This window comes from Bos taurus, chromosome 1 (assembly GCF_002263795.3).
Source record: "Bos taurus isolate L1 Dominette 01449 registration number 42190680 breed Hereford chromosome 1, ARS-UCD2.0, whole genome shotgun sequence".
Taxonomy (NCBI): Eukaryota; Metazoa; Chordata; class Mammalia; order Artiodactyla; family Bovidae; genus Bos; species Bos taurus.
In genome coordinates, this window is record NC_037328.1 from 130,095,382 (window position 1) to 130,119,121 (window position 23,740).

The 23,740-nt window shown below is 44.6% G+C and overlaps 1 protein-coding gene and 1 pseudogene across 1 annotated transcript; one reads left to right on the forward strand and one right to left on the reverse strand.

Moving 5' to 3' along the window:
- Positions 1-17,595: 17,595 nt before the first annotated feature.
- Positions 17,596-18,651, forward strand: LOC616710 (proline rich 23A). Its single transcript, XM_005201908.4, has one exon. It carries the CDS (start codon positions 17,866-17,868, stop codon positions 18,649-18,651), a length of 786 nt encoding a protein of 261 aa, XP_005201965.2. The 5' UTR covers positions 17,596-17,865.
- A 2,765-nt stretch (positions 18,652-21,416) lies between these two features.
- LOC100295495 (small ribosomal subunit protein eS27-like) lies at positions 21,417-22,078 on the reverse strand (annotated as a pseudogene).
- Positions 22,079-23,740: the final 1,662 nt, after the last annotated feature.

Sequence of the window (23,740 nt, forward strand, 5' to 3'; positions counted from 1 at the left end):
TTATTGTAAAAACATATCAGAAGAAAAGAATGGGAAACAGTTGGCTTGGGGGGGATCACAAATTTTGTTAAAAACCAGTAACTAAGTTCAACCGTTTGCCAACCTCAGCACTCAGAAAGAGGAAGGCACATGATCTCTGAAAAATTCTGTGTTTGGTATCCAAAAAACACTTTGTCCATATTCTTCCATGGATATTCTTCAGTGGATATCGGCTAGATTAAACACACACAAGAGCTACACTGGTGATCCAGAAAAGCTTACAATGGGCAGAGTGTTGTCATAAACTAGCATGGATAATAGAGACAAAATCCTGTCAACAAGAGATCAAGTAATTACTCTATTGGTGGGAATACAAGGGGAAGAGGCAGAGATAGGGTGCCTGGGAAAGGATGGCTTTGAGAGAAAAGTGATGGGAGTTAGGTTAGAAGGGAAATTGGGAGTGGGGGTGGGATAGAGCTGCTCAGGGTGACCTCCCTAAGCAGCTATCCAAAAGCATGCTGTATTTCAGGAGGTTTTTCTTTGCCCAGGTGATCTCTACCAGTATTCTAGCCAGCTAGATGCTAATTTTGCAACCAAGGCAAAATTCTGGAAGGCAGCAGGCATCCAAGGTCATCTGGCTCTTGTGATGATTGCCAGGAGGGCAATGTACACAGAGCCATCACCAGAAGGTTCTATCCTGGTCCTCAGGTGTGGAGATTGGGGAGCTTAGGAGGAGGAAAAGTGAGGTCCATGGGGCCAGGGACAGAGGTGAGGTGGGGTGGGGTGTAGCTCCAGGGGAGCTGGTGGTGGTTTTGACAGCACCATTGGATAAAAACAAACAACCCAACCCAAACACAGGCAGAAGATCTGAATAAACTCCTTGGTCCAAAGAAGAAAGGCAGATGCCTAACATGATGTGAAAAGATGCTTCAGTTCACTAATTGTTAGAGAAAAACACTTTCAAAAACCCATGGCTTATCACCTCACAGGTGTCAGAATGGCTGACACCTGAAAGTCTTCCAAAAGAAATATTTTCTAGGATATGAGGAATAGGCAATCCCCAAACACTGTTGGGAATGACAACTTGGACAGCCACTGTGCAAAAGAGAATAAATTCTCCTCCAAGCACTACAGGTAGACTCTGTACCATCCAGACGTTCCATTCCTTAGTATACATCCAGAACACAACAAAAACTCTCCTTAAAAGTGAGCCATGAACAGGATGTTGATAGCACAACTACAGAAAATAGCCCAAACATGGAAGCAACCCTAGTACCCATCCACAGAAAGAGATACAGGAGAGGAGGGACACACAAGTAAACTCACACACACACACACACACACCCAAATGGAATATTATGCTGCTACAAGTAAGAGTGGATTTCTGTTTTCAGGAAACGGGGCAAACCTAGCATCACTAGCATGCTTAGTGACAGAAGGCTGACTGAGAATGACAAATACTGTATGACATCACCACTGTAGAGAGTATAAAGAAAGAATATGGATTAATGCAGGTGCAACAGTTAAACAGACTCAAAAGTAGAGTAAATAAATTAGTCCATATAAGCTAGGAGAGGAAAGGAAGCAGGGGCAAAAAGAGGTGAGGGGAAGGCCTGCAAACTAGCATGTACTGTCCAAACAGGGAATGACTGCCTTGACTTTGTAATAAGTTGTACAGCCCCAGGATCCAGAAAGATGAATTGCTAGTAGTCCATCTTAATCTAATCTAAATGGTGAATCATCTCCACTTTAATAAATAACCCAATCAAACCATCAATACATTAACCCATCCATCAAACTCTAGACCCTACCCTTCTGGAATGCTCTTCCTCATCCATCTTCAATGCCTAAGACCTACCATGGGCATTCAAGGTTTCCAATTCCTGAAGCCCCAAATTCCTCTCATTGGCTCTTCTGCTAGGTTTCTCCATGGACTCCTAAAGACTTCAAATTCCCAGTAGCTGCTTTATGTCCCCACAAATCAGGAAATGCCAACAGTTGAAATACTTTGACAAAGTCTCTATCCTCAAGCACAGAGACACAAAACAAGACTGAAATTTTCAGGATCAGAAACACTACAAACCATCATTTCAGTACTAGAACACTTACAAATCACATAGAGAGAGCTCCTGCTTCGTGATAATGCTAAAAGCACTTCCATTGACAGCAGGCATGAGACCCTGGAAGCCCCTACCCAACCCATAGTTCTGCCCTTGACAAGGAATAGCCAATCAAAAGATGAAGGAAAGATAAGAGGCAGGTAAACAATACAAAGACACAATACTCTCATGATTTGGAGATACTTTTGTCTTTATTGGTCAGGCAGGAGAATCTATGCATAAACCATGGCCAACATGAAGTTGTTTTTTTGGATACCAAGTCAATCTAAGAACCAACTGTCTCTAAGTGGCAGTCACAATGGATAACATACATGTGGGGTCTTCTTTTTTTATTTTTCGTATGAGGCTAATTACAATACGCTTTCATTCTCCCAAATATCAACATGAATCAGCCATAGGTATACATATGTCCTCTCCTTCTTGAACCTCCCTCCCACATCCCACCCATTCTACCCCTCTAGGTTGTAACACAGCATGGGATTTGTGCTCCCTGTGTCATACAGCAAATTTCCCATGTGAGTGTTTTAAAACAATTCAAAACACAGATTCTGGAGAATTATACTTTTCCATAACAGCAGATTTCTATTATAAAAACAATGGGAAACAGTGGGCTTTAGGGAAGGGAGTCACAAATTTTATGTAAAACCCACAAACCCAGTACAGAATTCAACCATTGACAACCTCAGCACTCAGAAAGAGGAGGGCACAAGATCTCTCTTCAATTTTGTGTTTGGTGTACACCAAACACTTTGTCCACACTCTTCAGTGGATATTTCCTAGATTCAACAGACACATAAACACACAGGGAACAACAGGGGCCATCCAGAAAAGTTCACACTGCACAGAAGTTCTCATAAATTAGAATGGACATTAGAGACAAAATCTTACCAACAAGAGATTAAATATCACTCCATTGGCTGGAATATGAGGGGAACAGGCAGAGGCAGTTGCCTGAGAAAGCATGGCTTTTGAGAGAAAAAGCATTGGCACAAGGGTTTGAAGGGAAACTGGGGGCGGGGTGGGGCAGGGTAGAGATACTTCAGAGTGACCTCCCTAGAGAAAACCCTAAGCAGCTGTCTGATCTTCTGAAAGAAAGCTGTATTTCAGGAGGCTTTTCTTTGTCCTGGTGAGTTCCTTGCCAGCGTTCTAGTCAGCTAGATGCTGATTTTGCAACTGACGGAAAATTCTGCAACACGGCAAGCATCCAAAACTCATCTGGCTCTTGAGATGCTTGCCAGCAGTCAACTGCACATGAAGCCCTCATCGGAAGACTCTGATCTGGTCCCCAGCCTGGCGGTGGGTGGGGATGGGATCAGTTCATTGCAGGATCAGGCTTCTCCGTGCCTTGCAATGAGGACCCTGAGGACGCTTCGGGCGCTCCACGGGACCAGGACTAGGGGAAGGAGGTAGAGGTTGAAGTGGGGAGTCGTGGGAGGCTTCCCGCAGGTGCAAGTTCAGGTAATCGTCGTGGTGAGAAGAGCCTTTCTCTGGACTAAGGTTGATCTCTTGAGGCCAGGGCTCTAGGAAGGAGCCCTGCAGCTCTGGGTCCCAGAGAACAGAGACGGGGCTGCCTGTAACATCCATCCAAGGCCGCGGGAAGTTGACGTGCAGGTCAGCGTCGTCCTCATTGGCCTCTTCTTGGAAGGCGACCTCTTGCACAGCTGGGCAGAATTCAGGCTCCAGGGCCATGTACTCGCCGGGAAGGCTCAGGACAGCGGCCGGTTCCAGGATCTGTACCCTCGGCGCTTCCACATCCGAGTCCAGGAAAGCCTCGGGGATCAGCATGAGGACTTGATCTCCGAGAGACACTTGCACCATGGACATGGAGTCCGGCTCCAGCAACAGGTCGACGTGCTCTAGAGGCAGGTGCAGGGCAAAGCCAGTGGGCACAACCAGCTGGGCCGTGGGCGGACACTCTATTGGGGGCTCCATCCAGTCGGCCAGGCTGGGTGCCACCTCGGACTCGGACTCAGGCTCAGGCTCAGGCTCAAATTCGGACTCGGACTCCAGAAACTCCAGCTCCTCTGTTCGGCGGCGTTTGGCTGGGCCGGGTCCTCCGGCCTGCGGTCCCCACAGATCGTCAGGGGAGGCGCTGGGGCTGAGGGGCCGGGTGCCCATCACAACGACCGAAGGACGGCACACCCGAGACTTGACAGAGGGCAACGAGGCTCTCGGTCCTGCTCTCTGCGACAGGTCTCCAAGACCTGTAAGGCAAACCGGCACGGGCTGGCTGGGGCACAGGACCCGGTGATGCTGAGCAAGTCCTCAGATATCTGGGGCCAACTCCCAGGAGACTCACTGTCCATGCACGCAGGGCAGCCGCGTTCAGCACTTTAGCTCCCTGGTCACCGAAGCTCACTCCTTGGCGCAACCACCGGCGATGGCCAATGTTGCAAGTGAGGCCAGCGCATCCCGCACCGCAATAAATACATCCCTGCCCCTAGGCTCCGCCCCCTTCCAGGGTCCGCCCGGAGAACTCGCTGGACCTAATCTGCTTGATTGACAGCCCTGACTACGACTGGTAATTCACCTTAGAGAACTACCGCTAGAGAACTACCCTAAGATTACCGGGTCCCCAAATGATTCTGCCACTCTAAGGCTAGGCGCCCAGGGTCACGTGCTTTCGTTTCAAAAAGCGGACTTCAGAAGCAGAACAACTTAACCAGAAACCCCACTCCCTATCGAGTCCCAAGGAACTCTAGGTCCCTACTCACACTGACTCGCTGCCCCAGGCGCGTCCTGGGCCCTTTTATTTCAGCCCCAGCCTGGGGTTGAGTCTGGGATGGCATCCTGAAGTCTCCCTGGGTCGAACTAGTCAGGGGCGGTCAGATCCTCCAAGCGGGGTGCAAAGGGAAAGGGCTCTTGGAACAGAGAATGTTATCAGCATCTGCTGCAGGATCAATTTTTACTTCTATCCCTGGAGCAGGTCGGTGCTCTTGGAGAGAGTTCCAGCAATTGAACCAAAGGTTCACACCCTCTGCTAGGACAGAAACTATACTCAAGAGGTGGAGCTTTTAGAGCCCAAAGGACAGATGATGGAAATGTCAAGCACAAGGAAGAACCCATCTGCCCAGGATCCAGGAACCCGCACAACTGCACCTGATCAGTCAGCAGGCTCAAAGGCAAAGCCTTTGATCCACATGTCACACGAAAGGTTTGTCTATGGCACCCGTCCTCCTGCCCAAGCATAGGTGTGGCTCAACTTTCTCTCCAGCGTTCCCAGTGGGAAAACACCCCACATTGTCTTTGGAATGCAGAATACTACCGCAGGGTTGCAGACAAGAGGAAAAGACCTCCCTGCCCACTCCCTCTCCTTTCTGCACATGCTGGCTCACTTTTATCTTTTCACACCATAGCAGTTCCTATATATTCTCATTCTTAGAGTAGCATTGAATTCCTTTCCACAGAATTTTATTTATCAGGCCTCTCTCCAAGGACATTGAACCTAGTGGTCTGTGATGGGTGGGCACAGGCATCTTCTAGCCAATTAGGATAAAGCTTCAGATTCCTGGCCAGCTACCCAGGAACACAGAACAGAATTCCTGCAGTGAAGGACCCTGGAATTCAATGTAAGCCCCTCACCAAACATGTCACTGGATGCCAGTGTTGAAAGTCAAAACACTTCTTCCCTTTCAGCATTGGAGTGTTTCAGGTACCAGGGTGGTGGGTCTTCAAGGTCAGAACCCTGCTGGATGGTAACAAAGGCAACAGGGATACTCCAAAGTCCATGGCCAGCCTTCAGCGTTTGCCACGCACTACTGGTCATAATTGGGTCTCATGGCTGAAACTCCACTGTCCCTGGCCAAGGGTCAACAAATTCCCCTGAGGTGATGTTTCAGGTGTAAGTGCTGGAAGGTGCATGGGCGCTGGGTTCCCGGAGGCTCTGGTGGGATCCCGAGTTCCCATGGGATGAACCTGAACACAAGAGGCACCAAACTATAATTCCAGGAGATGAAAGCAGACCTATGCTTGTATTTTTTAGAAAGAGGTTACTGAGAGCTAGATGTGGGAGCTTTAAGCAAGGGAAAGTAGGGCCCCTGGGGCCGGAAGCTGGGACCAGAGTCTGGTTGTAGTTCCAAGGAGCAGGGAGGGAACATCGGCCTTAAAGCTGAAGCATATTACAAGCAACCTTTGAAAGTCCCATGCCTCTCACCTCTCCTTCCTTCAGAAATAGGGTTTCCATTCAGGAGACTGGAGGGTGCAAAAGACACAAAGATGCCAAAGCTCCCCAGGACACACACAAGGGTTCAGAGCCTGTGATCTGATGAGGAACAGGGCCCTCAACTCGGTTGCTCCTGTCCGTGCTTGGTGCCATCTCAGGTGGGCTCTTCTCTCAACCTTAGCACTTTCACATCTGGGCTCATCATTGTCCTGGACCTGGGGAATCCTCACAGTGACTTCCCTCCAGAGGGAAGGTGGCCCTGTCCTGAGACAAGGACAGGCAGCAGGAGGGGAGAGGAAGCAACTACCTTGTGGAATAAAGGCCCCTGAGGACAAACATACACCTAACATCGCACTCAAAGGGAACAACTCAATCCTTTATTCCCACCTCCCAAAACCACACAAGGATGCCCCTCACCCCTTCTATTACACAGAGTATTGCAAGCTTTAACCCCAGCAATTGGCCAAAAATAAGAAGGAAAAGGTACCCACTATGGATGGGAAGTACTAAAACTGCCAATATTAGTACATGGTATGATTCCTTAAAGAAAAAACTCACAAGTCTCCACCCCAAAATGACAAGTGCTAACTAATGAATCCACAAAATTAAAGACAGAAAGTTGCTGCTTTTCTATACATTAGGAAGGAATTGTCTGAAATGGAAAAAAAAAAAATAGAGGAGAAGAATCCCATCTCTGACTACCTCTAGAAAAATTCAACACCTTGGATACAGCTAACCAAGGAGTTGAAAGACTGTATTCTAAAACCTTGAAAACACTGACCAAGGCAATGGAAGATGACACAAAGATATCGAAAGACATCCCTAGCTCTGGGATTGTAAGGATTGCTATTGTTCAAATGACCATACTATCTGAAGAAGAGATTGAAGGAAATGCCTAGAAAACACCCAAGATGTTTTTCTGAGAACTAGTACAAATATTCCAAATGTGATAGGGAGCTACACAGGACCCAACCTGACAAAGCAAGTCAGGAAAGAATAAACAATGAAAAAGAAGGCTGGAGCTACAACACTCCTAGACTTCAGACCAAATTGCAAAGCTACAGAAATTAAAACAGCATGGTACTGGCACAGAAACACATATGGAGGTCAACAGAACAGAATACAGATCCAAGACATGAGCCCAGAGTATATACAGGCAGCTACAGCCAATGAGTTTGCCATCTAAAAGGCATGAATACACAACAGGCAAGAGACAGTCTCTTCAGCACTTGTTGCAGGCAAAACTGGACACTTACATGGACAACAATGAGACTAGAACACTACCATACACCTTCAACAAACATAAACTCAAAATGAGTTACAGGCCTATGAGAGAGATCTGAATCTGTTAAAATCTTCAATGAGATATTGGCTCTTAGACATAAACCAGGGCAATATCTTTGTAAATGGATCTGTCCCCTAAGACAAAAGTCATCTAAGCAAACCTAAACATATGGGACCTAGGTGAACTTCAAAGCTTTCACACAACATGGGAAACCAGAGACAAACCCAAGACATCCTATGGAATGGGACACAAGATCTGCAAGTGATATGATGACTCCAAACCTATAAACAGTTACTATATATCCATAGAATAAAAATAAACAAACAGCCCAATCCAAACATAGACAGAAGATCCAAATACACTTTTTGGTCCAAAGAAGAGAGGCAGATGCCTAAAAGCCCTGTTAAAAGATGTCCCAAATCAATAATAATTAGAGGAATGCAATTTCAAAACAACATATCACCTCACAACTGTCACAATGGCTAGAATCTGAAAGTCTTCAAAAAAGAAATATTCTCTAAGATGTGAGCAATAGAGAATCCCCAGACACTGTTGCTAGAAATGATTATTGGGACAACCACTATGCAAAGCAGCATAATTGTTCCTCCAAGAACTACAGGAGAGACACTGTGTCACCCAGACATTCCATTTCTGAGTATACATCCAGAAAACAACAAAAACTCCTTAGAAGTGAGCCATGAACCCGGATGTTGATAGTACCAGTACAGACAATAGGCAAACATGGAAGCAACCCTAGTACTCATCCACAGAAAATAGACACAGAAGAGGAGGAACATACACACACACATACACACCAAATGGAATATTACACTGCCAAGAATAAGAGTGAATTTCTGCCATCTGCAGGAACCTGGACGAACCTAGCACCACTAACATGCTTAGTGATATAAGGCTGACTGAGAATGACAAATATTGTATGATATCACCAACATGGAATATGTAAAAAAGAATATGGATGAATGCAGGTGCAACAGTGAAACAGACTGAAAGATAAACAAACTAGTCCATAGCAACTAGGACAGGAAAGGGGGCAGGGACACAAATAGGTATGTAATGAAGATCTGCATTAGGTATTGTTCCAAACAGGGAATGACTGCCCTGACTTTGTAATAAGTTGTAAAGGCCCAGGATTGGGAAAGATGATGAATCACTTGTAGTCTATCTTAATCTAATCTAAAAAGGTGAATCACCTCCACTTTAATAAATAACCCAATCAAACCATCAATACACTAACCCATCCATCAAACCCTAGACCCTACCCTTCTGGAATGCTCTTCCTCATCCATCTTCAATTCCTAAGACCTACCATGGGCATTCAAGGTTTCCAATTCCTGAAGCCCCAAATTCCTCTCATTGGCTCTTCTGCTAGGTTTCTCCATGGACTCCTAAAGACCCTCAAATTCCCAGTAGCTGCTGTATGCTCCCACAAACCATGAAATGCCAACATTTGGAATAATTTGATTAAGTCTCTGTCCTCAAGCACAAAGACACAAAATAAGACTCTGAAGGTTTCAGGATCACAAAGAATACAAACTACAAACTATCATTTCAGTACTAAAACACTTACAAATCATGTAGAGAAAGGTCCTGCTTCATGGTAATCCTAGAGCATTCCCAATGACACCAGGCATGAGACCCAGAAGCCCCTACCTAACCCACAGTTCTGCCCTTGGCAAGGAATATCCAATCAAAGGAAGGAGGAAAGATAAGAGGCAGGTAAACAATACAAAGATACAACACTCATGATTTGGAGATACTTTTGTCTTTATCGGTCAGGCAGGAGAATCTATCCATAAGTCATGGCCAACATGAAGCTGTTTTGCAGGATACTATTTCAACCTAGGGCTTTCCTGGTAGCTCAGCTGATAAAGAATCTGCCTGCAATGCAGGAGACCCCTGTTCAATCCCTGGGTCAGGTAGATCCCCTGGAGAAGGAATAGGCTACCCACTCCAACATTCTTGCTTGGAGAATCCCCATGGACAGAGGAGCAAGGTGGGCTACAGTCCATGGAGTCACAAAGAGTCAGACATGACTGAAGGATTAAGTAAAGGTCAACCTAAGAACCAACTGTTTCTAAGTGCCAGTCACAATGGAGAGAACACATGTGAAGTCTTCTTTTTTACTTTTTATTGGAGGCTAATTACTTTACAACAGTCTGGTTTTTTTTTTTTTTTTTTTTCCTGCCAAACATCAACATGAATCAGCCACAGGTAAACATATGTTCCCTCTCTCTTGAACCTGCCTCCCACCTCTCACCTGATCGCACCCCTCTAGATTATAACAGAACACTGGATTTGTGTTCCCTGTGTCATACTGAAAATCCCCCATTGGGGTCTTAAAATGATTAAAAACACAGAATCTGGAGAATTACAGACTTTACATGAGGACAGATTTCTATTTTAAATATATATCAGAATAAAACAATGGGAAACAATTGGCTTCAGAGAGACGGGGTCACAAATTTTATGAAAAACCCACAAACCCAGTAACAGAGTTCAACCATTTGCCAACCTCAGCATTCACAAAGAGGAGGGCACGTGATCGCTCTTCACAATTTTGTGTTTGGTATCCACCAAATACTTTGCCCACACTCTTCAGTGGATATTGGCTACATTCAACACACACACACACACACACACTAGGAACTATAGCAGTCATCCAGAGAAGCTCACACTGGACTGTGGTTGTCATAAACTAGCATGGGCATTAGGGACAAAATCTTATAAACAAGAGATTAAATATTACTCTATTGGCGGTAATATGAGGGGAAGGGGCAGAGGTAAAGTGCCTGGGAAAGGACAGCTTTTCAGAGAAAAGTTCTGGGACTTGGGTTGAAGGGACATTAGGAATGAGAGTGGGGTAGAGCTACTTCAGGGTGACCTCCCTAGAGAAAAACCTAAGCAGCTGTCTATCTGAAAGCAGGCTGTATTTCAGGAGGTTTTTCTTTGCCCAGATGAGCTTCCTTACCAGCGTTCTAGTCAGCTAAATGCTGATTTTGCAACTGATGCAAAACCCTGCAATGTAGCATGCTTCCAAAAGTCATCTGGCCCTCGTGATGTTTGCTGGTGAGCTATGTACAGAGAGCTATAATCAGAAGACTCAAATCTGGTCCCCAAACCTGTAGGGGGTGTAATTTGAGAGGTCAGTTCATTTCAGGGTTAGGCTTCTCCGTGCCTTGGGCGGAGAATCTTGAGGGTACTGGAGGTTCTCCATGGGACCCAGAGTATGAAAGGGAGGTAGAGGTTGGAGTGCGGAGTCGTGAAAGACCTCCTGCAGGTGCAAGTCCAGGTGGTCATCATGGTGAGAAGAGCCTCTCTCTGGACTAAGGTTGGTCAGCCGAGGCCAGGACTCTAGGAACGAGCCCTGTGGGTCTGGGTCACAGAGAACAGAGATGAGGCCTCCTGCAGCATCCATCCCAGACCACAGGAAGTCCCATGCAGGTCCATGACATCTTCACTGCTACCTTCCTGGCTGGGAGTTCACTTTAGAGAACTACCTTTAGAGAATTACCTTACATTTACTGGGTTCCCAAATGATACTGCCACTCTAAGGCTAGGCATCCAGGTTCACATGCTCTGGTTTCCCAAAGTGGACCTCAGAGGCAGAAAAACTTTACCAGAAACTTTACCAGAAAACCCATTCCCCATTAAGCCCCAAGGACCTGTAGATCACTATTCACACTGACACCCCAGGAGCGACCAGGCCTCTTTTATTTCTACCCCCGTCTGAGGTGAGTCCATCATGGCAACCTGAAGTCTCCCTGGGCCGAAACAGTCAATGATGGTCAGATCCTCTGAGCAGGGTGCAAAGGAAAAGGGCTCTTGGCACAGAGGATCTTATCAGCAGCCGATGCAGCATCAACTTTTGCTTCTATCCCTGGAGCAGGCCAATGCTCATGGAGATAGTGCCATCAACTGAACGAAAAGTTCACTTTCTCCACTTGAACCAAAACTATACCCAAGAGCAGAGCTGTCAGAGCCCAATGGACTGATGATGGAAATGTCATGCACAAAGATGAACCCAGCAGCTCAGGAACACAGAACACATAGAGCTGAGTCAGACCAGCCAGGATCCCCTCCAGGTCATGCAGACCGCAGCACCTTTGATCTAAGTGTCACTGGAAAGGCACATCTATGCCCCCAGTCTTGTGGCCAGAGGAAGGTGTGGCTCAGCTTTCTTTCCAGTGTTCATGGGGGAAACTCCCCATATTGACTTTGAAATTGGAAATACTTGTGCATGGTTGCCGACGACAGTGAAACCACTCTGTTTCCACCCCATCCTTTCAGCCCACACTGGCTCGCTTTGTCCCTTTTCACACCACTGAGTCATGTATACTCTTAGGGCAGCATCGAATTCTTTTCCACAGAGTTCCATTTCCATGAGGCCTCTCTCCATGGCCTTTGAACGTAGTGCTCTGTGATTGGCCGACAGTGGCATCCTATGACCAATTGTGGTAAAGCTTCAGATTCTTAGCCCACATCCCAGGAAAATGCCTCAGAATTCCTTCAGCAAAAAACCTGGGAATTCAATGTAAGCACCTATCAAAGATTTCATTGGATAGGAGTGGAAGATCACGTCACTTGTTTTCACTCATATTTGGAAGCATTCAGGTACAAGGGCAGTGGGTGATCAAGGTCGGAACCCACATGGTTGGTGACAAAGGAAACAGGGGAACTCAAATTTCCATGGCCAGCATTCAGGGGTTTGCCCTGCACTACTGGTCAAAATGAGTAGTTTTGCCACAAGGGCTTCCCTTGTGGCTCAGCTGGTAAAGAATCTGCCTGCAATGTGGGAGAACTGGGTTTGATTCCTGGTTTGGGAAATTCCCCTGGAGAAGGGAACGTCTACCCACTCCAGTATTCTGGCCTGGAGAATTCCATGGGGTCACAAAGAGTTGGACACGACTGAGTGACTTTCACTTTCACTGTTCAAAACTGGTTTGCATGGATGGAACTTCTGTGTTCCTGGCCAAGGGCAAACAAGTTCCCTTGAGGTGGTAATTTAGGTGTGGTGGCGGTGGTTTGGTTGCTAAGTCATGTCTGACCCTTGCGACCCCATGGACTGTAGCCTACCAGGCTCCTCTGCCCATGGGTTTCTCCAGGCAAGAATATTAGAGTGGGTCGCCATTTCCTTCTCCAGGGTATCTTCCCAACACAGGAATCGAACCCAGGTCTCCTGTTTTGCAGGCAGATTCTTTTCTGACTGAGCTATGAGGAAAGCGCAAGGTGCTAATAAAGTATACAGGAGCTGGGGCACTGAGGCTAAGCTGGGAGCCTGAGTTTCCACAGGGTGAACATGGACACCAAAGGCACCAACCTCTGTAAATTCCAGGTGATGGAAGCAGATACCCTGTTTGTGTTCTTGAGAAAGAGGGTACTGAGAGGTGGGGGAGTGGAGCTTAAAGCCAGAGAAAGTAGGGACCATGGTGCCAGGGGTGGGGTCTGGGGTAGGGGAGGCTGATGGTGGTTCTAAAAAATGGGAAGGAACACTTGCTTTAACACAAAGCATACTGCAAGCCATCTTGAATGTCTCACCTCTCTCACCTCTGGCTCAGGGAGTAACAGGGATTCCATTCAGGAGACTGAAGGTGCATGTGCCAGGTTGCAAAAGACACAAGGACAAACCTACAGCTTTCCAGAACACAGGCAGACATTCGGAGCTCCTGGCCTGGCCAGAATGGGGCCCTCCACCTGGTGGCTCCTGTCCCTGCTTGTGCCATCTCAGCTGGGCTGTTCTCACAAACTCAGCACTTTCATATCTGGGCTCATCATCATTGCCCTGGACTCAGGGAATCCTCACCACCAGTATCCCTCCCAAGGGAATGTGGTCCTCTCCTGAGACAAAGACAGGAGAAGAAGAGAGGAAACAAATACCTCTGTGGAAAAAAGGTCATTGAGAACAAACACACAGCTCACATCAGACTCAAAGGAGAACACCTCAAAGGAGATCCTGCCTGCAAGGTACAAAAGAAGGGCTCTTGGTACAGAGGATCTTAGCAACAGCTGCTGTGGGATCAACTTCTACATCGATCCCTGGAGCAGGTCAGCACTCATGGAGAGAGTTCCATCAACTGAACCAAAGGTTCACTTTCTCCGCTGGGACCAAACTACACCCGAGAGGTTGAGCTGTTAATAGAGGGGTCACAATTTGGAGTAACTGTTACTGAATCATGTTCATTTGCCTTACAAGCAGGAAGTCAAACTCTGAGACACGGGAGATTTGCAGCAGAGAAAGGGTTTATTTTCAAGTCATTCAAGCAATGAATAAACATTGAATAAACAGGAGAATAAACCTCAAATCCATCTTACCAAAGGCCAGGGGTTTATAACATATATGGGATAAAGATTAGGGTGACCTGAGGCATACAGAGCATGGGAAAAGGTGACTAGAAATAAGAAAAAGATGAGATATCGTCATTCTGGGCAGGTGCAACTAAGCTACATGCTGTTTCATAGGATTCATGTTCAGAAAATTATGGCATTAGTATTTTCTGAGGGTGGAGTTTTGGCCCTCTGATCTCAAAAGGTCACTGATCAAACACTCTCCCAAGCCAGGAGGAGAATTGGTAGTCCCAACCAGTCTTAATCAGCTGGAGTTCAAACAGGACAATAGCTGACTCCATTTTCCAGAAAAAGAACATGGGGAAACATCTTAACAACTTATTCTTATAGGCTACATGATGCTTGGAGGATATGCAAGTTCTGTACAAACAGTTAAGGTGAGCTTGACCAGTGAAGGCAGATTACAGTTTACTATTAAGTTATAGTCTTATGCAGTGGTCCCCAATCTTTTTGCCACCAGGAACAGTTTTTAAATTTTATTTATTTATTTTAATTGGAGGCTAATTACTTTACAATATTGTGATGGTTTTTGCCATACATTGACATGACTCAGCCACAGGCATATATATGACCCCCATCCCAAACCCCTTTCCCACCTCCCTCCCCATCCTGTGCCTCTGGGTCATCCCAGTGCACTGGCTTTGAGTGCCCTATCTCATGCATCAAACTTGGACTGGTCATCTATTTCACATATGGTTAATATGCATGTTTCAATACTATTCTCTCAAACCATCCCACCCTCACCTTCTCCCACAGAGTCCAAAAGTCTGTTCTTTACATCTATGTCTCTTTTGTTGTTTTGCACATAACGTCATCACTACCTTCTTTCTAAATTCCATATATATGTGTTAATATACTGTATTGGTTTTTTTTCTTTCTGACTTACTTCACTCTGTATAATAGGCTCCAATTTCATTCACCTCATTAGAACTGACTCAGATACATTCTTTTTAATAGCTGAGTAATATTCCATTGTGTATATGTACCATAACTTTCTTATTCATTTGTCTGCTGATGGACATCTAGGTTGCTTCCATGTCCTAGCTTTTGTAAACAGTGCTGCAAGGAACCAGTTTTGTGAAAGACAATTTATCCATGAGACGAGGTTGGTGGATGGTTTGGGGATGATTCAAGTGCATTACATTTATTGTGCACTTTATTTATATTATTATCATATCAGATCATCAGGCATTGGATCTCAGAGGTTGGGGACCTATGGAATGGATCTAACTGATGACTGCAAAATAGGTTTCATAATGACAATGTCAAGAGTTTGAGTCAATGAAGTAGGAAGGAGGACAAAAGCACTGAAGGGGAAGAGAACTAAGAAGCCAAGACTGGGGGAGAGGGGGTGGTAAGGGGCGAGATCCATGAGAATATTAAACTCACCACAAATTACAACAGATGTGGGATGAGTGAGAATTACAGTGAATCTAGTGTTAAAATATTTGAAGACTCTGATACAGGCACTTGTTACACTCACATTTGATAAGTGACTGGTATGTAGTATGGGAGAAGGCAATGGCACCCCACTCCAGTACTTTTGCCTAGAGAATCCCATGGACAGAGGAGCCTGGTGGGCTGCAGTCCATGGGGTCGCTAAGAGTCAGACACAACTGAGCGACTTGACTTTCACTTTTCACTTACATGTACTGGAGAAGGAAATGGCAACCCACTCTAGTGTTCTTGCCTGGAGAATCCCAGGGACGGGGGAGCCTGGTGGGCTGCTGTCTATTGGGGTCACACAGAGTCGGACACGACTGAAGCAACTTAGCAGCAGCAGCAGTATGTAGTATGACTGAACCTCAATTTTTTAAACAATATTTTGTTTATTTACAGATTATTATAATACTATGAAGGCTATAGAGAGAAAGATGATATAAGGAGTAAGTCAAGAATGCCATTTCAAATAAAATGGCCAGAAATGCCCTTTTCAAGAAAGTGCTGTCTGAATTGGTCTTTGAAGAAGAAAGAATCAGCACTGCATAAAGCTGGAGGAAGAGTTGAATCCTAATTTTTTAAAGGTTAAAAAAAATAGAAGATAGGAATACTTCAAAGAATTAGATATAATATTGGCTAATAATCATGTGGAAAAATGATCCACCTTCATTTGCAATCATAAATGCAAAATGAAAACACAGTGAGATAACATTTTACTGTACTAGGTTGGAAAACAGGTAAGAGTCTATAAATAAGAAATGTTCGCAAGGATGCAGTGAAATGGAAACATACTCTGCTCACAGGAATGCAAACTGTGAAAAATATTTTGGGGAAAAAAGAAGAAAGTCATTACCTATTAGCTTGAAAAGGCACACAGAGAATTAATTAGTACTGCAGTCCTAGGTGTATGTGATAAATACATGAGTTAAGAGTTCATGATTTAAAACCAGATAAGTGTGCATTGGACGCCTACATCTAACATAAACTTGGTACATAATAACTTTTTTTTTTTACTCTGAACTTCAGGTGTTGTGGATACCAAAAAAAAAAAATCACTTTTTTCCAAAGACGGCAGGAAGACACTTCCGCAGTTCATAGATATATGCTGTGCTGTGCTAAGTCTCTCAGTCTCCTTGGACTTTTTGCGACCCCAATGAATTGCAGCCCGCCAGGTTCTTCTGTGGGGATTATCCTGGCAAGAATACTGGAGTGGGTTGCCATGCCCTCCTCCAGGGGATCTTCCCAAACCAGGGATCGAACCCAAGTCTCCCGCATTATGAGCAGATTCTTTACCGACCGCACCACCAGAGAAGCCCGTTCGTTTACGGCTTAGATTGTGGTGATAGTTTCACCAGTGTATACTTATACACAAACTCAAGTTGTATATATTTAAAATGTATAGCTTTCTGTATGTCAATCATACCTCAACAAAGTATTGGCTCAATCGAGAAAACGATTGTTTTTCAAAACTCAGTAAAATGAGTGATACATAATAAATACTCAATAAAACAATTTAATTATCCCAAGATAGTTTTATTTTTTAACAGCCTTTTACCTTTAGGAAGAAACTGCCACAAATATTTTATTTAATATTAAGACGGAATTTTACCTAAACAGATATGAGTATTTTCTATTTACTCTTCAGAAACCAAGCTTTAAAGGATTTTCATGGAGCATTTAGATAGGTCTGTTTTATGCTGCCAAGGGGGTGGTCTATTTGAGCGGTTGTCTTTCTCTGTGTGTGTGTTAGTCACTCAGTCATGTCCGACTCTTCGCAACTCCATGAACTGTAGCCCTCCAGTCTCCGCTGTCCATGGGATTTTCTAGGCAAGAATACTGGAGGAGATAGCCATGCCCTGCTCCAAAGGATCTTCCCGACCCAGGGATCGAACCCGGGTCTCCTGCATTGCAAGCGATACTTCACTGAGTTACCAAGGAAGCCGACCATGGTTTCTTTCTCTACCATGCCTGAAATCAAAGGAAAACATTAATTTAAAGGTAACTAATATTTACAGTTCTGTTATTGGTGTATCTTTTTTTTTTTTTTTCCTAAAAATGAGGCACACAAATATTCTGTCCCCTGGAGGACTATAAAAGTAGTTCCCTACTGTGACCTATCAACTACAGCCCTGACTATTGGGCAGCACAGATACCGCGAGTTCTGTGGGGCGGGGCCTCCGAGGGGGCGGGGCCTCCGAGGGGCGGGGCTTAGCGTGACATTTTACGACGAGGATTCCACTGGCGTCGCGTGCCATATCTTTGGCCATCTGGTGCACTGACTAATCGGTGTGAGGTGCTGAAGACTAGAAGGCGAGAGGCGCAGCCCAGCGCCCGACGCCGATCCCCTTGAAGCCTGGACTGCAAGACCACAGGGAGGCAGTCCCGGAGCTCTGAGGACTCGCCCACCATCGCGCCGTCCTGCGCCCCAGCTGGCCCGCACCGCGTCACAGCGTGCAGCACTGAGCGCCTCTTTGCCCTCTGCCAGGCCCCAGAAGTGCCGTCCTTCTGTCGAACTGATGGGCAGCAGACCTCGAAGCCCCGGTGCCTACGCCTCAGACCGATGGGGAAACCAGGCCGGAGAAACCAGCCCTGCCAAGCGCCGCCGAACGGAGGAGCGCGCGCGCCCCGAGTCCGAGTCCGAGACGGCGCCCAGCATGGACAACCTGACAGGACCTACGGCTGCGGGCGCTCTCACACGCGTGCTGGTTCTGCCCGCTGGCTGTGCCCTGCATCTGCCCCTGGACGACGTAGATCTGGTGCTGGAGCCCGAGCCCACGTCCGTGCTGCAAGTGGCTCTCGGAGATTTCATCCTCACACTGGTCCCCGAGGCCCTCTTGAGCTCGAGGGTGGAAGGCCCGTCGGGACAGGTCCTTGAACGGGCCGCTGTCCTGAGCCCTCCCAGGGAGTACACGGCTCTGGAACCGGGATTCTGCGCAGCTGTGCCAGAGGTCGCTTGCGAAGAAGAGACCAACGGGGACGACGCCGACTCGGGCTCTGACTTCCTGTCACCAGAGATGGATCCGGCAGGCGGCCTCATCGCTGGGGTCCGCAGCCCAGACGCCAGGGTGTGGCGCTCCGACGCACAGGGCTTCTTCCCAGAGTTCTGGCCTCGGGCGCCTAACCCTAGTCCAGAGAGATGCTCTCCTCACCACGACGACCACCTAGACATGCACCTTCTGGAGCCCTTCCCTGACTCACCACTCCAGTCTCTACCGCCCTCTCCAAGTCCGAGCCCTCACGAGCGCCCCCCGCGCCCTCACGGTCCTGCGCCCAAGGCTCGGAGATGTCTGTTTCCAGAATGAACTACACTCTGGGCCACAAGGACACAATTGTAGCTACCATCCTGGCGGCCCAATGGACTTCCCAGTGTCCTTGACATTCAAAGTCCTACAACCTGGAAATTAAGCATCTCATGTGCCTTGTACCAACAATTTCTTTTTCACTCCAGACTGGCTATAGTGGCAGGAGAAGACGTCAAGAAGAGAAAGCAGATTCTAGACCTCATCTTTGAAATGGAAAATCTGTCCAGGGATACCGGACAATGTGTTTTCAGACGTTTGGACTTTTTTACGCATCATTCTCAGGCCTCTCCATTCCCCTTCCTTTCGCATCAGTTATTTTCTCTCAAATTGTACTCTCTCTTGCACCGTACGGTTACTACCCTATAGCTTCCCCAAACAGGAAATTGCTGGGGATTTCTCATGTTGTTAATTTCCTTCCTTATATGTTTTCTCATGAATTTATAAAGATATTTAGCCAGAGCCTTTCTCTTTCTTGGTGTTTGGAGCTGCTCCCTTGGAAAACTGCAAAATAGTATGATGGCTGTCAAACATAATAGCATGATGTTTGTTCTTAGTTTCCTCTTAACCTGAGGAAGTTCTCTTCCGTTTAGAATTCTACCTCGAATTTTTTCTTATATCAAACTTGTTTTAAAACATTAATTTATTACATTTACTTCACATTTTTATAAAAGAAATAAAATCTAATGGTATTTATATATATATTACTATTTATATAAACCAACATGCTTTACCATTTCTTCTCTACTATTTTATTCTTACATTCCACTCTCAAAGTCTAGCCTCAGTTTTCTTGGTGAAGAATATCCTTTAAAAATTGTTCTTTCCACTATATCACATTATAGTAAACTATCTTGGTTTTGTAAATCTCAACATGTTTGTTTTTAATATTTTAATAGATACAAAAATAGCAAAATGTTTTATTGAAATATAGTTGATTTACAGTGTTGTATTAATTTCTGTTCTACAAAGTGTTTCAGTTATATAAACATATATTTCCATATTCTTTTCCATTATGGTTTATGACAGATATTGATATCCTGTGTTGTACATTATGGGCTTCCCTTGTGGCTCACCTGGTAAAGCATCCACCTGCAATGGGGGAGATCTGGGTTTGACCCCTGGCTCAACATGTTTTTAATGCAGCATACTCTCCTAAGTCTCTTATTACTGAAAATGTTTTATTATATATCATTCCTAATTTTAATGTGACATTAAAGTACTTTAAAGCTATTACTCCATTGTTCTTTCATTTTTTATTGTTGTTGCAGGCAAGAGGTCTCTGCCAATTAAGTTGTTACTCCTTTTCTATTTGATTCAGTTGTTCATTTTAGCATTTTTAAAAATTTTGTTATTTTTATTGAAGTACAGTTCATTTACATTGTTGTGTTAGTTTCTGGTGTATAGCAAAGTGATTCAGATATATATGTTATTTTTCATATTTTTTTCCATTATGGTTTGGGGCTTTCCTGATAGTTCAGTTGGTAAAGAATCATCCTGCAATGCAGGAGACCCCGGTTTGATTCCTGGGTCAGGAAGATCTGCTGGAGAAGGGATAGGCTACCCACTCCAGTCTTCTTGGGCTTCCCTAGTGGATCAGCTGGTAAAGAGTCTGCCCAGAACCCAGGAGACCTGGGTTCAATCCCTGGGTTGGAAAGATCCCCTGGAGAAGGGAAATGCTACCCACTCCAGTATTCTGGCCTGGAGAATTCCATGGAGTTGCAAAGAACTGGACAGGACTGAGTGACTTTCATTTTCCATTATGGTTTATTACAGAATATTGAACATAGTTCCCCATGCTATACAGTAGGACTTTATTGTTCATCTACTTTATATATATAGTAGTTTGTATCTGCTAGTCCCAAATTCCTAATTTATCCCTCCCCCACCCACTGTCCCCTTTGGTAAGCATAAGATTGTTTTCTATGTCTCTGATTCTGCTTCTGTTTTGTAAATCATTCATTTGTATCAGTTTAGATTCTACATATAAGTGATATCATGATATTTGTCTTCCTCTGACTTATTTCACTTCGTATGATACTCTCAAGGTCCATCCATATTGCTGCAAATGGCATTACTTCATTCTTTTTATGGTTGAGTAGTATTCCATTGTATACATATACCATATCTCTTTTATCCATTCATCTGTGGATGGACATTTAGACTGTTTCCATGTTTTGGCTATTTTAAATAGTGTTACCATGAACATAGGGGTGCATGTGTCTCTTCAAATCAGAGTTTTCTCTGGATATTTGTCCAGGAGTGAGATTGCTGGACCATATGGCAACGGGTTTTAGTTTCTTAAGAAACCTCCTGGGCTTCCCTTGGGGTCCAGTGGTAAAGAATCTGCCTGCCAATACAGCAGACATGGATTCAATCCCTGGTCTGGGAAGACCCCACATGCAGCAGAGCAACTAAGCCCTTGTACCATAATTACTGAGTGTGTGCTCCAGGGCCCAGGAACCACAACTACTGAGCCACGAGCCACAACTACTGAAGACCCTGCACCCAGAGCCTGTACTCCACAACAAGAGAAGCCACCCAAATGAGAAGCCCACTCACCCCAACTAGAGAAAAGTCTGAGCAGCAACAAAGACCCAGCACTGCCAATAAATAAATAAATAAAATTTTTAAAAAGGAACCTCCATACTGTTATTCATAATAGCTGTACCAGTTTACATTCATTTCAACACTGTAGGAGGGTTCCCTTTTCTCCACACCCTCTTCAGCATTTATTATATGTAGACTTTTTAATAATGGTCATTTTCACTGGTATGAGGTGATACACCATTGTAGTTTTGATTTGCATTTGTCTAATAAGTAGTGATGTTGAGCATCTTTTCATGTGCTTTTTGGCCTTCTGTATGTGTTCTTTGGAGAAATGTCTTTTTAGGTCTTCTGCCCATTTTTTGATTGGGTTGTTTGGGTTTTTGTTATTGAGTTGTACAATATGTTTCTACAGTTTGGAAATTAAGCCCTTGTCAGTGACATAAGTTGCAAATATTTTCTCGCACTTTGTAGGCTTTCTTTTCATTTTCTTTTTTTTTTTTTAATCCAAAACGTGTTTATTGGGATGGTTTCCCATTCATCTTGATACAGGGGACTTTTAGTGCTGCTTCCATCTGAAAGAGCCTCCTTCTGTAAGCCTTGCTTTTCCTCCTGTAGGCTGGCAGAGGACAGTAGAGCAGCCAACACAAAAAAACTAGTTTGTGCATGGCTAAAGGTGGTGATTTTATAGCATTCTGGGCATTTTACATCCATGAAATAGGAACTGGGGCTCTGCACCAGGAGCTTCTTGTGTTTCCTCTACTCCTCCTCTGGAGAGGGATGAAGAAGATCCTTTGCGAGAGGCATATTCTCATGAGGAGGTCATCACCGCCGGAAAGCTCTTTTCATTTTCTTTATGGTTTCTTTTGCTATGCAAAAGCTTATAAGTTTAATTAGGTCCCATTTGTCTATTTTTGCTTTCATTTCTATTGCCTTGAGAGATTGACCTATGAAAACACTGCTATAATTTATGTCAGAGAATATTTTGTCTATGTTCTTTTGTAGGAGTTTTATGGTGTCATATCTTAAAGTTAAATCTGTAAGCCATTTTGAGTTTGTGTATGGTGTGAGGGGCTTTTCCAACACTGATTTACATACAGGTATCCTGCTTTCCCTAAGTCACTGGCTGCAGAAACCGTCTTTTCTCTATTATATATGCTTGCCTCCTTTGTCAAAGAGTAACTGACCATAGGTATCTAGGTTTATTTCTAGGCTCTCTATTCTGTTCCATTGATCCATATGTCTGTTTGCCAATACCATGCTATTATGATTACTGTAGTTCTGTGTTACTGCCTGAAGTCTGGGATGGTTATGCCTCCAACTTTGTTCTTTTTTCCTCAGGATTGCTTTGGCAATGCTGGGTTTTTTGTGGATCCAAATAAATTTTAGGGTCATGTGTTCTAGTTCTGTAAAAAATGTCATGGATCATTTGATAGGGCTCCCATTAAATCTGTACATTGCTTGGTAGTATGGCTGGTTTAACAATATTAATTCTTCCAGTCCAAGAACATGGGCTATCTTTCCATTTCTGTGAATCATCTTCAATTTCCTTTATCAACATTTTATAGTTCTCAGCATGTAAGTCTTTCACCTCCTTGGCCAGGCTTATTCCTAAGGTTTTGGTTTTTTTTTTACATTTTAGCCCATTTTAAAATGTTTTTTTCCCCTTTGGCATCCTGTAGTTTGACTGTAACATATCTAGAGGTAGATGCTATTTTTATTTGGCTTGATAGGTTTAGTTAACCATCAATACGAGAAATTATCTTGCCTGAACTTCCACAAAATCTTAGGCTCTGTCTCTTGTAATAACCCACATATACCCATATCTGGCTGAGCACCGAAGAATTGATGCTTCTGAACTGTGGTGTTGGAGAAGACTCTTGAGAGTCCCTTGGACTGCAAGGAGATCCAACCAGTCCATTCTAAAGGAGATCAGTCCTGGATGTTCTTTGGAAGGAATGATGCTAAAGCTGAAACTCCAGTACTTGCCTACCTCATGCAAAGAGTTGACTCATTGGAAAAGACTCTGATGCTGGGAGGGATTGGGGGCAGGAGGAGAAGGGGACGACAGAGGATGAGATGGCTGGATGGCATCACCGACTCGATGGACGTGAGTTTAAGTGAACTCCGGGAGTTGGTGATGGACAGGGAGGCCTGGTGTGCTGCAATTCATGGGGTTGCAAAGAGTTGGACACGACTGAGCGACTGAACTGAACTGAACCCATATCTGGAAATCCAATCAGACAAATAATAGCACTGCTCTATCTCCCATGAGTCTTAACATCTTAAGATCATGTGCTGTATGCCTTATCAATTCCAACTTTCTATTTTTAAATCCAATTAATCCTTTCATCAAGTTTTCAGTATTCTGTTTATACTTCCACAAGAACATTTATTTCAAAAAATTTTGTCAAGATTTTAATTCCTTTATTCTTTTTCAAAACTTTCCCATTTAGTATTATAACTCCTATTTTTGTTTCATGGATATTATTCTACCCTTTATGTTTTGAAATTTTTAAAACATTAATAAACGGCTCCCTTAATT